The sequence below is a fragment of the Trichoderma virens genome (assembly GCF_000170995.1).
Source record: "Trichoderma virens Gv29-8 chromosome Unknown TRIVIscaffold_6, whole genome shotgun sequence".
NCBI classification, from domain to species: Eukaryota; Fungi; Ascomycota; class Sordariomycetes; order Hypocreales; family Hypocreaceae; genus Trichoderma; species Trichoderma virens.
Window position 1 is genome coordinate 2,095,708 of NW_014013743.1, and position 16,023 is coordinate 2,111,730.

The following is a 16,023-nucleotide window of genomic DNA, read 5'->3' on the forward strand; positions in this document are numbered from 1 at the left end:
CTGTAGTTTCTCAACTGCCTTGGGCGTTACGAGAGACAAGATGGAGTACCTGGACGCTAACATGGACCAGTTTTGCAGGGGTCTGGCTGTCTAGCTGGACGCTTTGACGCGATTTCACTCTCCCATGCTGTGGGATCGATGATACGAGACCCTGTGACAAAGTCCAATAACTCGCAGCAGCCAATGTCCGCGACCGAACCTCGCCCGGCTGCCTGCCTGCCGACGCTCGCTTTCCCAAGCACTGCCGGGGATGGGCCCCGGAGGATCAAAAAGGATTGGGAGGGTTTTTGAGCCGATTGAAGGCGGCGGGGCGCCGACCGACTCCCCGGGTGTGTGAGAACGACAAAACGAGGCCTCGAACAGGAACAGAACGCAGCAGGTGAACAAGTTGAGTTCGCAGCTAGTGGGCAGCGCAGCAGCGTTCGGTCTGCTGACGATCCCATCAGGCTTAGCACCGAAGCTTTGTGGAAGCTCGCAGGAATGTTTGCCTGAACGTCGAACGCCCTTGTCTATGCCTCGCAGGCCTTCAAAGAGGTTTCGCCCTATCGACGGGTCACCTTGCAGGCTGTTTCCCATGTTTCGCCCTATCAGCGGGCCATCCCACCTTGTCTGACTCTGGCCTTGAATAGACGCCTGCGCGTCATATCTTTCGACTAGACACACAATGGCCGTTGTGGAAAATTGGGGCCCTCTGGTCGCTGTTGGCCATGGCCTGGAGCTGTTGCTGATGCTGCCTTCGGTGAGCCTGCCTTTCTCTGGCAGGCAGTTTCCTTAGGCATCTTTCAGACAGGGCGTAGGACTTGTGAGTCAAGCCATCGTGTGGTTTTGGCTTTCGTTCTGAGCCATGGTTCGCGGTGCGTCATGGGAGGAGCATCCACGAGGATATACATATATATAATGGGAGCCAATCTGTCGAGAGAAGAGAAAGAGGGCATCAGCATCAGCCAATTCAGCAGTTTACATACTTACACAAACACCTCTTAAGCAACTCACAACCAATCTCTCTATCCAAACACTTCGGCTTCTTCACTCTTCAAAGTACAATTCAATCATCATGCCTCGTGGACAGTAGTATGTTGCCAACATCCAGATATCTGCTGCAACCAACACTGACCTCTTCTTAGCGTCGAATCTTCTGACTACCGATCTGGTAGCCGCAAGAAGAGCTCCGGACGAAGCACCTACTCTTCTTCTTCTCGATCATGCACTGGCTCAGTCAGGCCAAACTACTGGCGATGCGTACGTCCAACAAACAATTCCATTTCCCTCCTCACCAACAGTAATGACTAACATGTTTGCAGTGCAAGTGCTCCGGCGGCTGGTACAGCTACCAGATCAACGACTCTTGCCCCATGTGCCAGTCCTGGCGCTGCGACAACTGCGAATACTCTATGAGCTAAAGCCGGCCAAGATTCCATCATCTTCGACCGCAGTTGGCAACCCTGCTGCTGTACTACAACATGTATTCGCACTTAGATTGGCATTAGATGAGCATTCAGCGGAATTCGCATTCCACCACTACAGAGCATGAGAGGAGTTTGGGATTTCTAGCATATTCGGCTACAGCGTTGGACTTTTGGATTCATTCATTTGCATTGTCAGCATTGGAAACAGCATTTTATTAGAGCATTAGACTGGCGGCTACATCTTTGAGCAAAAGCACCACTCATTTCGATCCTTAGAACCTGAAATAGACTTGCATATCACATGTTTCGTTCCGACTCACATGTTTGTTCACATGTTTTACCTGCATGCATGCAAATGAACCATCCGGGGCACCGTGCTGCTGCTAGGCTCAATGGCTGAGGAAAGCTGCCGTTCGTTGCCTTGCATGTGAGTAACACAGTTCGTGCATACTGTAAGGCCAAGACGAGGCGAGGCAAGCCCAAGGCAACCATTTTAGGCGGCATTGACTCTTTTTCAAAACGACCATTCATGTTTTGTCCCAAAACTTTAGGCTACGCATGACTCTATGCCGGTGACCGTGTTTAGTGATCTTACTACTAAGAAATGCTTACTGTGTGCAAGGAATATGGAGCTAGCTAAGAGCCTCCATACTTTATGGGCGAATCATCGTCAATATGATGGCTGGCTCGACGAGGGGTCCACCTTGACTTGTTTTTTGCTTCCCTTTTCTCTCTCTTTTCTTTCCCATCTTTCTTGAAAGGGGTGAGTGTAGAAAATTGGTCTGACCGGGGGGCGTATGTGGGAATAATTCGGACATGGGCCAATGGCTCAGGGTTCTATGATAGGTTCGTGGACGTCGAGTTTGAGTGTGCTTGGATGGATCAATGGCGGTAGGTAGCTAAACCGGATTGTGCCATGGGAATTGCGAGCGGTACTCAGCAGAGCCTCAACATTGGTGTCGGTAGTAGCGGGCCCCTGTCCAAGTAAGCAGTCGACGACATGGGGAATAAGGCGATGAATCCCCATTCTGGCACTAGCTTTCCAGAGTCGGATTGACATCAGCCACAATGACATGGTCTGGATCGATGCAAGATGCAGGTTTTGGATTCTCTTGCTTTGCGAAAGCGGCAGTTGTATATTACTGGCTCTCGGCTGACTGGTCAGCAAAACCCCTGGCTTGAAGCCTAGATATAGCTTCACCAAGAGGCTCGTAAAGCCTTTGTGCCGAGACTAGGCACCACCTCTGATACAGTACCATTGAACGATACCATGTAGCTTCCGCGAGAGGAAGGGTACGAACAAGGATCGTCGAGGGGGAGAAAAGAGCATACGAGGGGCCGTGTGGAGCAAGAATCGTAGAGTCAGAGGCAGTCGATGTCGCATCGTATCAGGAGGTAAGAAATCGATGAGGGTGTAAACCGAGAAGAAGAAGGCGTCTTCACCTGCTGGTTGGATAGTTACTTGAACCGGGCTCAATGATTGAGGCGGCTTGTTTCGGGAGACGATTAGGCTGACATTCTCAGGATTCGCATTTCGGATCTAGGAAGTGCGTACTTTTCCGAGCTGTCATCGATTGGCTGGTGGCATAGAAGAGTATTCGCTGATTCTAACGCATATATCGATTAGTATGAGCATAAGGAGATGCCGTAGGGATTATGAAGAACTGAAGAGATAGATTGACTACCTTAGTAGTAGCTGGAAGCTGGAGTACCTCGAGATTCTGGGCTTTGCAGGCATCTCTCTCGCCGTACTACGTAGTGTCAGCCTGAGCTAATTCGTAGGAAACAAATAGCAGAGACACCTTTGAAGCTGACTTGGAATTTCAAGCTGAATCTGTCGTCAGGGCCAGGGCTCAGGCGGGCTTGGAGGAGAATGTCTGCATCAAGATGTTGAGGCCTGACTCCTATAATGGAGGAACCATTTTCCGGGACCCTTTACCAACTCCAATGTAGTAGATGGTGACCGGGGATAATGACCTCGCGGTTTTCCTAGGTCCTGATTGATGAAACAAGCCTTTCTTACGATTAGCCGGGACTTCTTGCTGCCTTGCATAGAGCCTCCAGGCCCCGATGGTGATCCTCAGAATCTTCGACAACCCACAGCATCCTTGGCAGATCTGCCAGACAGGTCCATCGGAGTGCCCTTCTACTCCGTACAAGAGCCTACAGCGAGGCGACCCAGTATGTATTACTGGAATACGAACAATGGCAGAAAATTACTGTTGGTGGCTGTGGACTGACAGTTTCCTCCGCAGATAATCGTGCCACCTCTGATGCCTAGGAAAAGCTGATAAAGCCAACCAATCGTTCGATATTAAAACCAAGCAATAACCAAAAGCATTAGCCCACGATCTCGCCACGACAATAGTCCTCTACTGAATCCCTCGAGCCAGCCCATCTTGCGAGCGACCGAAGCCACTTGCGAGAACAAGGCAAAGATGCCTCGATACAACTCCCACTGAAGCTGGCCTCGCAACACCACAGAAGTGAGATGCTCCATGGCTACCCCAGCGTTTGATCTTGAAGCAGTTGGAGATAATAACTGACACTAATCATAGAGCAGCAAACATGTTCCGTCTCCGTCCTATCAGCCTCGCGATCAGCAAAACCTCTTCGCATCCGACAGTAGACACATCGAGAAATCGGGGGAGCCAGAACTGTGTTCCTCCCGACGCATTCCTAGCCATGAAAGAATGCCTTGCACTACCCATATGGAATTGCGGAATCGCCAAATGGAAGAGTACTATACCCAGAGCTCGGTGGAAATACCCTTCGGGAGGAAAGACACCTAGAGGTCCGGAAGACGAGAGCTGGAACACATTTAGTATTACACTGCTCGTGTATCGTGTATCATGCATCAAGCAGATGCAATCTACCTACACAGGACCAACTCCCCAGGCTTTCCTACCTTCGCGCGCCAAGGGGGTTTCTGGTGATTGCTCTAGTGACGATGTCTAAGCCAACATTATTTTGCCGACTTGGCCGCCTTACAAGTCCAAACAAGAAAAAATCAATTGACAAACCAGCCTGATTGTGACTTATTGTGTTTTTTTTTTTTTTTTTTTTTTTTTTCAATCAGGCGAATGCGTCAATACGATTTTACCTTGCTTGTTGCGATTGTAAGCTGTGACGCTGATCTTCAAAATCCTTACAGCGCGCTTTCGTAATCGTTACAGCGCTGTCACGACAACGGGTCAGCGTCCGGCACAGCGCCAAACGCAGCTACAGCACCAGTCCGGCACTAATTGATTAGGTAATTAAAAAAAGAGGGGAAAGCTGTGCCAGCTGGTGCCAGCTGGCTGGATTGGAATAGATTGGATTCGGTTGAGAATAGGATTGAGAGTTGAATTGGAAAGGGAATTTGAGCCTATAATCTTACGGATCTACAGCTTACGGTTATACTGCTGCACCATTACTAATTACAAGGTTATGCCATGCGAAAATCTAGGCAATTGATAAATAAAGGTAATGAACGAAGGAAGGAAAATGAAGCCATTGCGACGTTGAAATCGTGCTGCCAAGCCGAAATCGTGCTAGCGTTTTTGGCTGGCTTTGCTGTGGAATACTGGTGCAGGCCTGTAAGGGCATTGCTAGCTTCATAAGGCTGTTAGCGGTTGTAATCCTGTCAGAGGTTTCTGGCGATTTGTAATGCACAACCCTGTAGATTCAGCCAAGGTCCTGACGGGCTAGGAAATTCAATTGAACTTAAGATAACATCTATGTAACTTTTAGCCTTACGGCAGCGTAAACAGCGTTGTAAGCCCTAGGACACGGTCGCTGGTCTTGCAGCAGGATTCCTAGCCTAAAAATCGTCACCGGACATGTAGTTACCAGAAACCCCCTTGGCGCGCGATGGTAGTTGGCACCTAATCTTCTCTTCTCTTTACTGCAATCACCGCCAAGAAACATTTGGGACAAGGCAAATGCAGATACATCTTTAATTAATTCGGTGCTCATTTCGAGCGTCGTTAAACTCGTTACGCATATGACTCATGAGTGAATTCTAGCAAATTTCCGTACTCCATATTCCCCCCTTCTGCCCATCCGGGGCTTGACAGATCCGTTGTAAACCACATTGCATGACTTGAGATCAAATTCCAAAATCCTTAACATTGAAGTCTCCGGCGTAGAATGGGTTCAACATGGCATCCCAGTCAGGAGTGGGCTCTCTGTTGTTGAGAAGCGGGAGGACATTACCCTCCGACATCTCCAGCAGGGCAATCTCCTGTCTCTTCTTAGCCCATGCATCACTCAGGAGGACATGAGCTGTCTCGACTGCTTCCCTGGCCATGTGCGTGCCAAGGATAGTCGCGATGCGCTCGAGCTTAGGAACAACCCACGAAACCTTGGTAAGGGCGGCACGGGTGTCAATAGCGAGCAAGACGCAGAAGAACTGGAAAGGGGTGCCCAAGACGTTCCACCATGGGGCTTCTCGGTTAGCCAGTTGAATAGCTACCTCGACGGCGGTGTGGCCAATCTGAATGATGTTGGCCAAGGTCTCTTTGCTGATGGCAACCTTAAGGAGACGCAGGCGGCGATAGAGGCAGAAACATAGATCTCCTCTGGTAAGGGCAGGAAAGCCCGAGATGTCTCCCAGATCGAGAAGCTGTTGAATGGCGGTCTCAAGAGACTTGCTGAGGGCCATGATGTCGGCATTGGTATTCTCGCTGGGCAAGATTCTAGCCATGCGTATTTGAAGACCAGTCTCACTGTGGTTATCAAACGGGGTGGCTCGAGGGTCAATGCCGTTAATGTGAACCCTAGTGCGGCCATATTCGTAGGAAATGATTGTATTGATACACCAAGCGAGCCAGAAGGTTCGCTTGCCTCCTTCGTCCTCTTTGGCCCGAACTTGGCCGCTCTGAGTGACGAGGTCCGACTCAAGATCGCGGTGAAGTCCAACAGCCTCCACAAGGTGCATGACGGTGCAAGACGAAAGCCAAGTCAGGTGGGGTCTGGTTGTCGCGCGAAGATATAGGGTTCGGAGGATCCACGCGTTGATTTGGTCAATGGAGGGCAGACGACTGAAAGTCGAGTCCTCGAGGACATCCTTGACATGCTTAACGATTTGCGACTCCAGAGGGTGGCCTTCATTGAAAGCAAAGAGAGAGCCGAGGGCAATGACGCCTCCAATCGTGGCACCAAGGATGAGATCCTCGTTTCGCCGGTGGAAGTAGGTGTCACACATCTGGAGAAAATGTTGCGAGTCAAAGAGGTGAAATGCCTTGTTCACAGTGGCGAAGTAGATGTTAGCGTAGTGTTGACAGCCCTCCAAGTTGACGTATTGAGACAGTGGGGCATGAATAGAACCAGGTTCCTCATCGCGGATGCCACAGTTCCAGGCAAACGAGTGGAGGCGTGGGGGGTTAGCAGATTCAAGCTCCATGCCGAGTTGGTTAGGAAAGGCTACAGCCGAGTTCTGGCTCATGTATCGGCGTCTAGCCGGCTCAATGATGCCGCGGTCGAGGGAAGGAACTGGAGTCTGGTTGACAATAGACTCTGGCGTCTCAGAGATGCGGATAGGTTGCGAAGGCTGACCACCCTCGAGCACCACATCTGGGGCACGCATCTTAAGCGTTTCGCTAGCCGCGGAATCGTCGTCTCGGATGCAGTCGTAACCATATTGCGCACACATCCTGCAAGGGGTAAGGTCGTCACACTTGCGCTTTCGGCGACGGCACTCTAAGCAAGCCTTCCTAACTCGTTGACGGCCAGATAGGACTTGCAGTTGAGCAGGAACTGACTCCTCGTTATGGACTTGGCTTTTCTCCATGGCGGCTGAAGAGGGGAAGAAATCTGAGAAGCTTGGGGGAAGATATTGATGTGGCCGCGTCTCGTCACGCAAGTGACGGCAGCTGCGAATATCTTACCGGGCTTACCAGGGGCAGGTGCTGTGGTTTTTTAGCTCATGTCGGTAGCTGCGACCCACTTTTTTAAAGTTAGTTTAGAGGCAAGACGAGCTTCAAGCTATTAGGACAAACGAGGACAGACAAGGACGAATAGAAATTGATTGCTACCGAGAGGCGGTGAAAGCAGGGAAGAGGGCGCTGGGACTTTCCTTGAGATTTTGAAATTACGGTGAGTTAGAGGGCTGGAAAGGCAGCAATGAGCAGAATGTTGTGTATTGCGGGACGTAGCTTTGGCTGTGGTGGGGTTTTGAGTATATAGTGATGTGCATTGGGCGGAGCGAGAGGGAATGGCCTTTGGATTGGAATATTGGTGATAGGATAGGGACCAGAGGCAATGGAGGCGTAGAGATGCATTGTAATGTCGTGAATCCATGTGTAGCCTGTAGACGCCTTTAGAAACTAGGTGTAGGGTAATGGTGTGTGTCGTGGAGTTCGATAAAAATGATACGTCGTCGTAAAGTGGCTGTCTTAACGTGAATCCCGCGATAAAGAAATCACCAATCAATGATTAATTCCGTACTGAGTTTGTTTTTTGTCACGGCGACTACTCGGGGCGTCGCATATAAAGACATTGATGTTGTCTACCAAAACCCAGGGAAAACCTGCTTGGACCTCAGCTCGGCGTTCCGATTCAGCCGCTGTAGCAAAACATCTGTTGCGAAAGTAAATTAGCGACTCGCTCTCCCATGTTTTCCCCAAGCCCAAAGTCCGCAATTTGACCTACCCGCGATATGCCAATGGCCCGAAAACCACTCCAGGTTTTCCCGCAGCTGCTCGAAGTCTTCGGGCGCGGCCCCCTTGACATAGGCCTCGTCTAGGTCTACCGCCGCGCGGTAGAGACAGCCCAGCCCAGAAAAACACATTCTATTGAGGGACCCATCCCTTTTCCTCATAATAAGCCCCTCAACTCGGCACATTTCGAACACTATGTTATAGGCGAATTTGAGGTCGAGGTTGAGCTTTGCGTCGCCGGAACCGGTCCCTAGGCGTTTTGCCCTCTTCTTGTAGGCTGATACGACAGCACTGTAACATTTGTTAACATTCATGATTCATCGAAAGGGTTTAAAAAAATTTAAAAGAATAAAAAAAAGTACCTTAGAGCCATGGTCACACCTTCGCACACTGGATATGACTCCCCTTGGGAGGTCGCTGCATGCTGCCGGACAAGGTCGTGGAGCAGCTTCTCAGCCTCTACGCAATCTGCTGACTCCGGATCGCCATGGACGGCTTTTATAACTTCGCCGATTAAGAGGGCTGAGTAAGCTCTTGTCCGGAACTTGACCGTTGTGTTCATGAACGCGTATTTATCTTTATTCATGTAGGGAACGGCATCCTGTGGTAGGATTCCGCTAGTTGGAATAAGCAGAGAGGCCGTGCCGTCTGCACAAGAGAGTACGATGGATCTGCCACTTCGGTTAGAATAATACTGGGTTGATAAACAAGGAAAATTTTTGGCCTGGAGGGGAACTAACCGATCTAAAAAGACGATACCGCCCCAGCACAGCTTTCGAGCGGACTCTTGAGCGTCGTCAAAATGCCTATCCGTGGCCTTCTTCTGTGAGGCGGACATGTCCAATTGCCTGATGAGGCCAAAGCATGATCCCAGTGTTGAGCTGGCCTCTCTGGCCATCCCGTGTCCACACTCATATGTAGTTAGAAGCAGGCCGGCCTGCAGTATTGCAAGTGAAAATGTATCACTGGTAGGTGTATTAAGGAGTGCGAATAGGCGCCTCGTAGTCCGATAGAGCGTGCTGTTGGAGGTGTGATTAGGATGGCGGCAGGGTTGCTGGTTGACCAGGAGCATGCATAACAACAACAACGCCAGGGGGTTGTAGTAGACATCTGGATTGTTCTGCATAATTCGAAGATTAAACTTGGTTTTTGATTCGTCCACGACGGGTATCCAATCGTGGGCTGTGGCAAAGTATCTAGTTGAGACTTGCTCCACGGAAGTGCCGCCATAGGTGAAGATGTCCTTGACTAAGCTCATCAATCCCTTGGAATCGACTTGAGCATAATGTGGCTCTTGGATTTGGCAAGCTGTCCATAGGAGCTGCTTCTCGCCCGCCGGGGTCAGTTCGAGGCCGCAAGAGTCTCGTCTGATGGCTAGGGGCTCGCTCCACTTGAGCTTGGTATCTGGTTCCGCCGCTTCAATCGGCGTGTCATCGTCATAGTCGCATCTGATTAGTTTTCTGTATACGAACGGGTTAGCATCGAATTCTCCTGGGTCGTTGATTGGCGACCCTTTGAGTTGGCGGAAGCCCGCGACACACTTACGCTGAACATCGCGAACACTTAGGCAGTCGCTTGTCACATCTCCGCTTGTGGAGACGGCAGTGGCGGCAGGCCTTCTGAGCTTTGCTCTCGATCAATCTCTCAGCTGGCATCTTGGTTTTTGGCTATCCCACGGTGAAACTGAGAATGTTGTTACCTGGCCGACAAGGATGGGATGAACAACAGAGGCATGTTACCGTGCCAACAAGGTGCCGGCACGGTGCCAAAAGTGACCCACTTGTGCCAGCTGGTGCCAGCTGGTGCCAAAATACAACACGTTACCATAATCCAGCACATTGCCATAGGCCAGCACTGTTCCGGCACGGTTCCAGCGATAGAGCCCTATCTGGCACCTCTTTGGCACCTCTTTGGCACCTTGCTGGTACCGTGCCCGTCTATAGTACTATGCTGGCAGTGGGCTCGAAAATACTGCACCATGCCATCATCAGGCACGGAACCAGACCTCCAGAGGTTTCCACTCTGGAGTGTTCCAAGGATTTGCCCCTAATGGACCTAGAGCGACAAGGGGGCGGCCGCCTCCCTGTCACAAGACTATGCCATATCGAGTCGTTCTGGTGGCTTCGGATTGGCTACACGAGGCAATTGGATAGCGGCCGCTCCCATGATCCATAATAAGCATGTCTTCGAGTCATCGGCCGCTACCCTGCTGGTTTGTGTATCCATTTATGCCAAGAGCCCCGTCTAACTGTAGTGGCGGATAGGGACAGTGCCATTGTATTGGATTCTTGTCGCAGACGCTACTACACGTGGGTATTGATGATCAATCCAGCATCTTGAAGAGAGGGGGGGATTGCCATGCCATGATTTCTAATCTACCTCGCGGACAATGGTGCAATATTTTGACTAGAGAACTGTCGAGCTGTGCTACTTTTGGTTCATGTATATAATGGTGTCTTACCAGCGACTGCTTCTTTCGAGAGAGAAAAAGAAGTAAGCCAGTTTTCCCACTCTACGCATCTGGTTGCCAGAACCAATTCGAGACCAATAGACGTTTCTATTGCTACCCAGGAGCTGTCGAGCCAAAATGCCGGAGTTTGTCAACATTCCCACCTATACCAAAGTGTTTCACCACGAGCCCTACGCGGCCATCTCCCCTTCTCGTCCCGAGCTCTCTACCAAGGGCAAAAATGTTGTCATCACTGGCGGAGGAGGAGAGATTGGCGCGGCCATTGCCCTGAGTTTCGCCCAGTCTGGCGCTTCAAACATCGCCCTTTTGGGACGTACGGAAGCCACTCTCCTCAAGAGCAAGCAGACGATCAACGCAACATATCCCGAGACAACCGTCCACATCATTACGGCTGATGTCGCCGGCGAGGCATCGGTCACAGCTGCTCTCAGCAAGTTTGCTTCCGTTGCGGGCAAAAAGCTCGACATTCTTGTTGCCAATGCTGCTGTTCTGCCTGATCCGGGAACGCTGCTGGGAACCGAATCATCTCTATGGTGGTCTGGATTCGAGATCAATGTCAGGGGCCAGTTCAATCTCGTCCGAGCCTTTGTGCCTCTGGCTGAGAAAAATGCAACCATCATGAATGTGACGTCTTCCGTCGCCCAGTTCCCCTTTGTCCCCGGGTCCAGCAGCTACCACGGATCCAAGCTGGCAGGCGTCAAGATCTTTGATTACTTGCATTTCGAGAACCCCGAGCTGAGGGTCCTGCAGTTCCATCCCGGCGTGGTACAGAGCAGCATGTCGCAAAAGTCGTTTGATACTGGCATTCCGAGACCTACTATGGACACCCGTAAGCACCCGCACCGTTCAACAAATGGATATGATGTGAAATTGCTTCGACTGACTTGAATATCAATCAGCTTCTCTCCCTGGCGCTTTTGCCGTTTGGTGTGCGAGTGCCGAATCGGAGAGCCTTCGAGGCAAGTTTTTGTGGGCGAATTGGGATGTGGAGGAGCTCAAGGAAAAGGCAGACGCGATTCAAGGCCAGCTGACGTTTGGCCTTCTTGGCTGGCCATAGCGGCAATTCGGATGCATGTACATACCAAATGAAGAGAGAGATGCTGTATCTAGACTAATAGATCTTTGATATCAATTCCTGCTGTACGGATACTTGGGTGGAATTTCGAAATGACGGCATCTGGAGTTTACTGCTCAATTTAACAGTCGCTGGTATTTCTCAATCAATCGTGCGTGACGCTTCCCACTATTCACCACGCGTAGGTACCCGCGCCCTGTTAGGACCGCCTACTGTATAGTCTTGCTTATGTAATGCATCACGTGCATCCAGCGATACCTCGGAAATAGTTTCCTTCCACCAAAGCAAAAGCGAAAGCGAAAAGCAAAAACCTCACGCGCCACGAACGCTCTGCAATTACTCCATGCAGGTCATCGCCATCATTTCTGGCGCCTTGATTCGAGATCCGACCTGCAGGGGAGCGGCCGCACCCCTGTCGCTTTTTTTCGCCGCTAATCAGCCCTCCACCGCTGCGGAGTTGCGCTAAAAGAACGGAGTAACGCCACCATCGAGTCTCTTCAGTGTTACGCGATTCCGCAGCCAGAGCCGCGACAAATTAACTTGCCAAGCTTGCCAAGGTAGCATTTGGAGAGAATCGTCTTTTCCGAAGCATGGAGCATTCATTAATAATCCTATTCCCGCCGCCGTTATCAAGGCTGCGGGTCCAAACCCGCTACCATTCTCGATTTCCGCCGCAGAGGCACGGACAGTCACAATTCCCCTTGCACTCGAATCAAGTGCCGTCGCGGGTTTGCTTAGCCTCAATGTACGATGAGTTCTCAATCCGATTCCGGTATGTGTAAGACGATGATGATAAATCGCTTCGGCATTGGTAACTGAGATGGTCTCTAGGTACATGTATGCATATGCAGGTATATAAACGCTCTCCTCTCTGTGACACTTGACGACGCATCAAGCAATCGCGGCAGCTGCATATTTCTGCCACTAGACTCAGATTTGGAACCTCGCCCTTTTTGCAATTCATCATGGCCAACCAGAATGTCCCACAAACTCGGAAGGCTCTTCGCAGACGCGGCCCTCACGTAGCCGAGTTTGTCGACGAAGCTATTCCCTCTCGAGGCTCATCCGATGTGCTCATTCGAGTTCGTGCTGTTTCGTTGAACTACAAGGATCTAGCCATGTTGGATGACAACTTTCCTTGGCCAGTTCCATCCAACATTATTATGGGTGCAGACGTCGCGGGCGAGGTTGTTTCGGTTGGCGACAGAGTGTCGCGGTTTGAGGTGAGCGACCTGGAGCAAATACTTGCCTGGTGATTGCTGCTTACCATCTCCTAGGTCGGCAGCAGAGTTGTTGCTGTTCATAATTTGGACAACATTACTGGGCGAGAATTAACGGCGCGAGGTATGACTGTTTCCGGCAGCTCTTTTCTCACACGATGGTGAATGTTGACGGTGATATAATAGCTCCTGGCCAAGCTATGGATGGCACCTTGGCTACCTATGTAGTCTTTCCAGAGGTCGAGCTTGTGAAAGTTCCCGACAACTTGACATGGGCCGAGGTTGGTTGCGTTGCTTTAACCATATCATGATAGCTGGGCGATGACTGACGCTTCTTAGGCTAGTATTGTTCCCTGCGCTGGAGTTACTGCCTGGTCGGCCCTGAACATGAAGACCAACAACTTGTGGGGAAAGACTGTGCTTGTCCAAGGTAAACTCTCTTGTATAATAAATGTCCAAAAGATGATCTCTAAATTGCTAATGCGGGCGGTAGGTACGGGAGGTGTGAGTATTATGGCACTCAGCCTAGCTGCCAAAGCTGGTGCCACCGTTATTGCTACTTCTTCGTCTGATACGAAGTTGGAGCACGCGAAAAAGCTTGGTGCTACCCATGTCATCAACTACAAGCGGAATCCCAACTGGGAGGAAGAGGTGTTGAAGCTTACCGGAGGCCTTGGGGTCGACATCGTCATCGAGCAAGGCGGCGCAAGCTCCCTACTTCAGAGCGTACAATCGATAAGGCGGGAGGGTCAAATCTCTCAAGTGGGATTCCTGTCGGGAGATGGCCAGGGTGATATTTTTCGCCTGGTTCAGCTGTTAATCATGAAGAAGTGTAGCATTGTGTAAGTTTAAGCGGATGACATCTTCTAGGTTTGGTTTGCCGGACGCTAATACTTTTGCTTCCATCCAGAGGAATCCAGGTTGGATCAAAGGGGGATCTAGAAGACCTGATGGATTTTCTCAGACAGCCACACTTCAAGCTGGACTCATGCGTTGATCGCGTATTTAGCTTCGACAAGTCTCTGGAAGCTTTCGACTACATGAGAAATGGTAGCGCAGTTGGGAAGATTGTCGTTGAGTTTTAGCATGGTAAGCTAGCATGGCCACATGTCGACGAGCACCAAGGGCTAATTAAAAAGATAACAGGATTTTCCAGTACTGGGAATCAGTACCAGATAAAATAGATTTTATAAATAAAGCACCAACAAGACAGGCTTGCTAAAATGCAGTACATACATATTGTGACTGAGCAATTCTAATCCACAGTACCGCCAGTACACAAAGGTGCAGTGTCATGAATCATCACTTTGGTATTGTTCCTTTTCCCTTTCCTTCCTCTTTTCGCCTCCAACCAAACCTAATCCTACGCAGTCATTCCCTTAGTCCTTCTTGCAAGCAACAAAGTCGTTGCCGCTAGCACCAGTGTGGGTGATGACGGAGTCGAAGTTGCCCTTGGAGTCGAAGATGACACGGTCGGCGCCGGGGCTTCCGCCGGTGTAGACCTTGAAGGTGTTCAGAATAGGGAACTCGTACCAAGGAGCAGCGGTAGGGAAATTGAAGCCCTCGTAGTCGTTGTACTGGTGAGGGTAGGAGTCTATGGATTTTCGTCCAAAGTCAGCGATTTTGGTCAAAACAGAAGAACCCTGCCAGAGACACCGAATTCAACTCACCCTTGGTGCTGCCAGACTTGTACAGGCTGTATCCAGCAGAGAGAGCATCGTCGATATCAGACTGCCAGTAGCAGACGGAACCGCAAGTGTAAACACAAGCAGCGCGCTTATCGACCAGGGTGCTGTCGATGGCAGCAGCAGAGGCGCTGGAAACAAGGCCGACGGCGGCGGCAACAATCTGCGTTTGTTATGCGTTAACAAGCAGTTTTCGGACTATTAGGGAGCTCTGATGCTCCAACGGGTGGCCACGACATACCTTGAAGCTGACCATTTTGAAAGATGGGGAGTGTGAAAGTGAGGAGGAAGTTGAGGAGGAAGAGCTGGCTTGGCTGTACTGGGATGATGGACTACGATGCCCTGGATCGCATGGACACCCTTGAGCATTATATGTCCGGCGCTCGAGCTATCAATGATAGCAACATCATGACCAGCATCCTCCAGATCCAGATCCCGACCTCCCTTGTTGGGCAGGTCAGCCCCCGTCTCCCGCAAATCTCCTCCACGGCCCCTTGTCCTAAAAGACGATCCTCCGCAGCCATCCTAGTTTGATATCCTCCACCGGTTTCCCTCACATCCATCGTTCGGCACCCTTTCAATACAATCATGCTCGTCAATTGTCCCTCGTGGCCTCAACGCCACGTTTTACCAGTCCATTGCTCCTCCTCCACGTGAAGATACCAGTGGCCGTGGCTCAGCTTGAACAAATGTTCCTCGGTCTCCAGGACCTTCTTTTTTCGAACTCGGTGCCCTGATTAGGAGACCGAGGCGGTTGATGCCGGTTAGGCGGGAAACGCGGTATGCGGTCGGAATACCGGCATCGTGAGGGTTCCATTTATTTTGCTTGCCGCCGTGACTGAGGGGCTCAAGACTGCGCGCGAGCGACGATCGCAACGGTTTTATCAGTCGGTATTTGCCGGGCAACACCACGGAGCTCCCCGTCGTTGTGGCAGAAGTCCTTTGTTTTGATTCAAAAAGTGCAAAGGACCGGCCCAATGGGAGAAATACTTGAATTGAGGGTGTGCTTTGAAAAGGCCTCTGCCTCTCAGCTGCTTCATTTCAGGAAGGCCATGGGAACAATCTGCCGTTATCATTGGGTGCCATTGCCGGTTGATGGTTGTCCAATGCTAGTCTGCCGCTACCGGGCAATAACCATAACAAGAAGGTAATCTGGCCCTTTTTCTGGGATGGCGTACATTGTCGAGTTGTGGGCTCTGAGCAACGCCTTACTTGTCTTAGATGGGATTGCCGCCAGCAAGTCGATTGGAGGTTAGCGATCGAACCAAGCCCATATATCTGGAACCTGTCTACGGAGGATTAATATGGAGCTGAGGTATTGACGCGCTTACATAAGCTGCAGCGGGCGTTGAGAGCTGGAGAACTGAAGCTCTAGAGAGAAGCTGCAAAACAAGGGTTAAAGCGCCTAATTGAAAATTTGGACGTAAAAAAAAAACATGTGATTGCTGTGTAAAGATTGAACTTTTTTTATACGATTTTCTCGATTCCTAAACCAGTCCCAAGTCCAAGGCATTAATCTGCATTGT

The 16,023-nt window shown here is 50.5% G+C and overlaps 6 protein-coding genes across 6 annotated transcripts; 3 read left to right on the forward strand and 3 right to left on the reverse strand.

The window, feature by feature from the left end:
• Positions 1-664: 664 nt before the first annotated feature.
• TRIVIDRAFT_221994 (uncharacterized protein) lies at positions 665-1,531 on the forward strand (the record flags this gene model as incomplete). The annotated part of the gene is made up of 3 exons (XM_014101469.1): positions 665-739; positions 1,155-1,239; positions 1,302-1,531. The coding sequence occupies 3 exons, from the start codon at positions 665-667 to the stop codon at positions 1,529-1,531; spliced, it is 390 nt and encodes a 129-aa protein (XP_013956944.1).
• Positions 1,532-5,496: 3,965 nt separating this feature from the next.
• Positions 5,497-7,179, reverse strand: TRIVIDRAFT_53976 (uncharacterized protein; the record flags this gene model as incomplete). Its single annotated transcript, XM_014101470.1, has 1 exon — positions 5,497-7,179. One exon carries the CDS (start codon positions 7,177-7,179, stop codon positions 5,497-5,499), a length of 1,683 nt encoding a protein of 560 aa, XP_013956945.1.
• A 717-nt stretch (positions 7,180-7,896) lies between these two features.
• On the reverse strand, positions 7,897-9,702 carry TRIVIDRAFT_221996 (uncharacterized protein; the record flags this gene model as incomplete). The annotated part of the gene is made up of 5 exons (XM_014101471.1): positions 7,897-7,967; positions 8,040-8,338; positions 8,410-8,718; positions 8,788-9,507; positions 9,593-9,702. The coding sequence occupies 5 exons, from the start codon at positions 9,700-9,702 to the stop codon at positions 7,897-7,899; spliced, it is 1,509 nt and encodes a 502-aa protein (XP_013956946.1).
• Positions 9,703-10,634: 932 nt separating this feature from the next.
• Positions 10,635-11,574, forward strand: TRIVIDRAFT_27806 (uncharacterized protein; the record flags this gene model as incomplete). The annotated part of the gene is made up of 2 exons (XM_014101472.1): positions 10,635-11,346; positions 11,417-11,574. 2 exons carry the CDS (start codon positions 10,635-10,637, stop codon positions 11,572-11,574), a joined length of 870 nt encoding a protein of 289 aa, XP_013956947.1.
• A 983-nt stretch (positions 11,575-12,557) lies between these two features.
• On the forward strand, positions 12,558-13,897 carry TRIVIDRAFT_150697 (uncharacterized protein; the record flags this gene model as incomplete). Its single annotated transcript, XM_014101473.1, has 6 exons — positions 12,558-12,815; positions 12,870-12,936; positions 13,011-13,093; positions 13,152-13,242; positions 13,306-13,654; positions 13,723-13,897. 6 exons carry the CDS (start codon positions 12,558-12,560, stop codon positions 13,895-13,897), a joined length of 1,023 nt encoding a protein of 340 aa, XP_013956948.1.
• A 294-nt stretch (positions 13,898-14,191) lies between these two features.
• Positions 14,192-14,753, reverse strand: TRIVIDRAFT_60427 (uncharacterized protein; the record flags this gene model as incomplete). Its single annotated transcript, XM_014101474.1, has 3 exons — positions 14,192-14,406; positions 14,483-14,660; positions 14,739-14,753. 3 exons carry the CDS (start codon positions 14,751-14,753, stop codon positions 14,192-14,194), a joined length of 408 nt encoding a protein of 135 aa, XP_013956949.1.
• Between the last annotated feature and the right edge of the window lie 1,270 nt (positions 14,754-16,023).